Below are 2,541 nucleotides of genomic sequence, written 5' to 3'. Positions count from 1 at the left end.
CAAAAGATTATGATGGTCTTTAGTTACAATTGATATCGGAAAAATTAACGGGTTCGATTTTTATAGATGACAAATATTTGAATATCTTAAAATGAGGATATTTCAATACAACCGCTGAAGAAAAGACTACTTAAGCCAACGGTATCTTTGGATCCACTCAAAGGCTAGCCGATGCCCCGACGGGTGACATTCGCATTCCGCACCAACTTGTTCGATCTTTAACCAATTGCATTCCCCAACTGTATATAAACACCCACTTTAATTCGGGGCCTCTATTTTCCCCATTTCCAATTGGTTCTGCTAACTCTATCTCAATACGTCACATTGGTATTGAGTTGTGAATCCTTTTTGCATATTGGTTGAGGCTGAGAGGTGATTTTTTTTCCTGATTTTGTTGTGCATTGAGTGATCTCCCTGTTTTTGTTCTGTTTGATTTCGATTTCGATTTCGAATTGCTCTGTTATGAAGTTTTGAATTTTTCTAGGTGATTCTTTTGTTTTTTAATATGCTTGGGGCAGCTTAAATAGATTTAAAAATATCTAAATTCGTGGTTTGATTTTCAAAGACATCTGTTTTTTTTTTTTTAGCGCAGAAATTTTTTTTACTGAGATTATCATGATCAAAAGAATTTGTTTTGGAGACATCTAATTTCTATGCGGGGATGATGTCTGGTTCTGCATGTGGTTATGCTGATTGATTCAACTTTTTACATGGGAGGTTTGTATTGAAGTTTCTTATTTGTTGGAAAATGAATTCAAAGAATAAATATTGGTTGGATTTGTGTCAAGGTGATTGAGGAGAGGGGAAATTAACTTATGTTGCAGGTATGTGTATGTGTTGAATAACAATTTGAAATTTTATTGTATCTTTTTGCAGACTGTTCTTTTCTTCTTCTTTTTTTCTCCGCAACTTGGTTGGTTCCTGGAGGTTAAAATAAAAGCCATTCGACTCTTTGAAAGTCAACCTTTATGTTTCTATCTGGAAGCACCCTTTTTAGTTCTGGAATTGTCGGTAGAAACTTTAGTACATGGTGGTCACCTCTAAGCCAGTCAAAGTTGATTGGATAAGAACGTGAACTGTGGGCTAAGAAGCCTTTGACAACTAAGAAACTGAAGGAAATTTTATGGCATGGAAGGTTTTGATGACACATTCACATGGGGCTTAAATTGGCAGAAAGTTGACGTTGTGAACATTTTCATAGGTTATATGTGATTTCACTCCATGAACATCATGGGTATCTTGGAAGAATATTTATCAGTCATTGGTAACCAAACATTGTAGTTGATCATTTGAATACATGTTGTTTTGAAAAATGATATATGTCCGAGTTGAAAGTCTATTGTCAATTCTAGCCACCTTTTACTATTTGGTTGAGCACCTGCAAAATATAAACTTTCCAAGTTCAGAAGCGTATACAAACTTGATCTTTGAACTTCTGAACTACTTGACAGATGTAGCTCATCTGAGAATTTTGTGGTTGTGAATAAAATAGGATAAGGGAATTTTTATATTCATCCATGGATATACTCAAGATTTTATTTTAAATGTTATTTTTAACCACTTTATATTTATTTGTTTTTGTAAAAAAAATTAGTTGGAAATTGAATTTGGTTTGCACGTAATTGAATTCTCTAGTAATGCCTTGAGATGTGTACTCTATGGCGTAGCTATTTTCATTTTACGACCTTATTTCTTCTACCAATGAATATTCAAGAACTGGATGCAAGAAACTGATTATCATCACGTTAAAAAATTGAATTGGATAGTCAACAGATACCTATCTCATTTTCTTCAAAGCTAGTAATTTGTTGAGATCTAACTTACTGAGGTTGATATGCTATTTCTTAACTGAATAAATCGTTTTTTGTTTAGCTGGCAGGTGTTTCGGAGCGAACATTGACATTGTTTATAAAAAGAGCACTGCTGTTGGTGAGCTCTAACAAAATAGGGAATAATTATGTATGAGCCGGAATCAGATGCTGCTTCTTGGAGTTTTTTCAATGTGGACCAAATATTCAGTAATAATTACTATGGTGATAGTACTCGACATGATTTAAAAATTTGTCACGAGCAGTATATTAGAGATAGTCACTGTGATACAGATTATGCCAGCATTGACAAAGATGAGATTATCGCGCGTGCTCTTTTCCAAGAAGAATTGTCACAGTTATCAATTTCAGAATCTCCTGAATTATCACATTCTGGTGAAGAATATTCACAGAGCTCTAGTGTTGTCCCAAACTGGCATGACTCTTCAGATAATTATTTTCTTGGTATGCTATATTGCTATTACTCCTTTTCAACCCTCTTTCTTCCCTATGCTAGAGACCTGATGGTCTCGTTGTAAATGCCTAATCAAACGTGAAAAATTTGTAGGCCGGGAGGGTGGACTGCGTGAGAATGTTGATGTGGGCAGTATATGTTCCAGTCCTGGTGATAGATCTTGTGATGATGATGGTTCTTCTTATAATTTGGAAATAGCAGATGAGTTTGAACTTGATGGAGAAGTCGAAAAGAGGTTGTACCAGATGTTTCCTGTTC

At 34.9% G+C, this 2,541-nt stretch overlaps 1 protein-coding gene across 1 annotated transcript; it reads left to right on the top strand.

Annotated features, from left to right (window-relative positions):
- Positions 1 to 1,957: 1,957 nt before the first annotated feature.
- Positions 1,958 to 2,518, top strand: LOC140966582 (uncharacterized; the record flags this gene model as incomplete). Its single annotated transcript, XM_073426837.1, has 2 exons — positions 1,958 to 2,273; positions 2,377 to 2,518. Coding segments are annotated over exons 1-2 (458 nt in total), but the record flags the coding sequence as incomplete, so codon positions are not given.
- Between the last annotated feature and the right edge of the window lie 23 nt (positions 2,519 to 2,541).

The sequence above is a fragment of the Primulina huaijiensis genome, unplaced genomic scaffold (genome assembly GCF_012295235.1).
Source record: "Primulina huaijiensis isolate GDHJ02 unplaced genomic scaffold, ASM1229523v2 scaffold207224, whole genome shotgun sequence".
NCBI lineage: Eukaryota > Viridiplantae > Streptophyta > Magnoliopsida > Lamiales > Gesneriaceae > Primulina > Primulina huaijiensis.
Note: the sequence above shows the minus strand (reverse complement) of the source record. Positions and strands in the feature narration are given on the sequence as shown.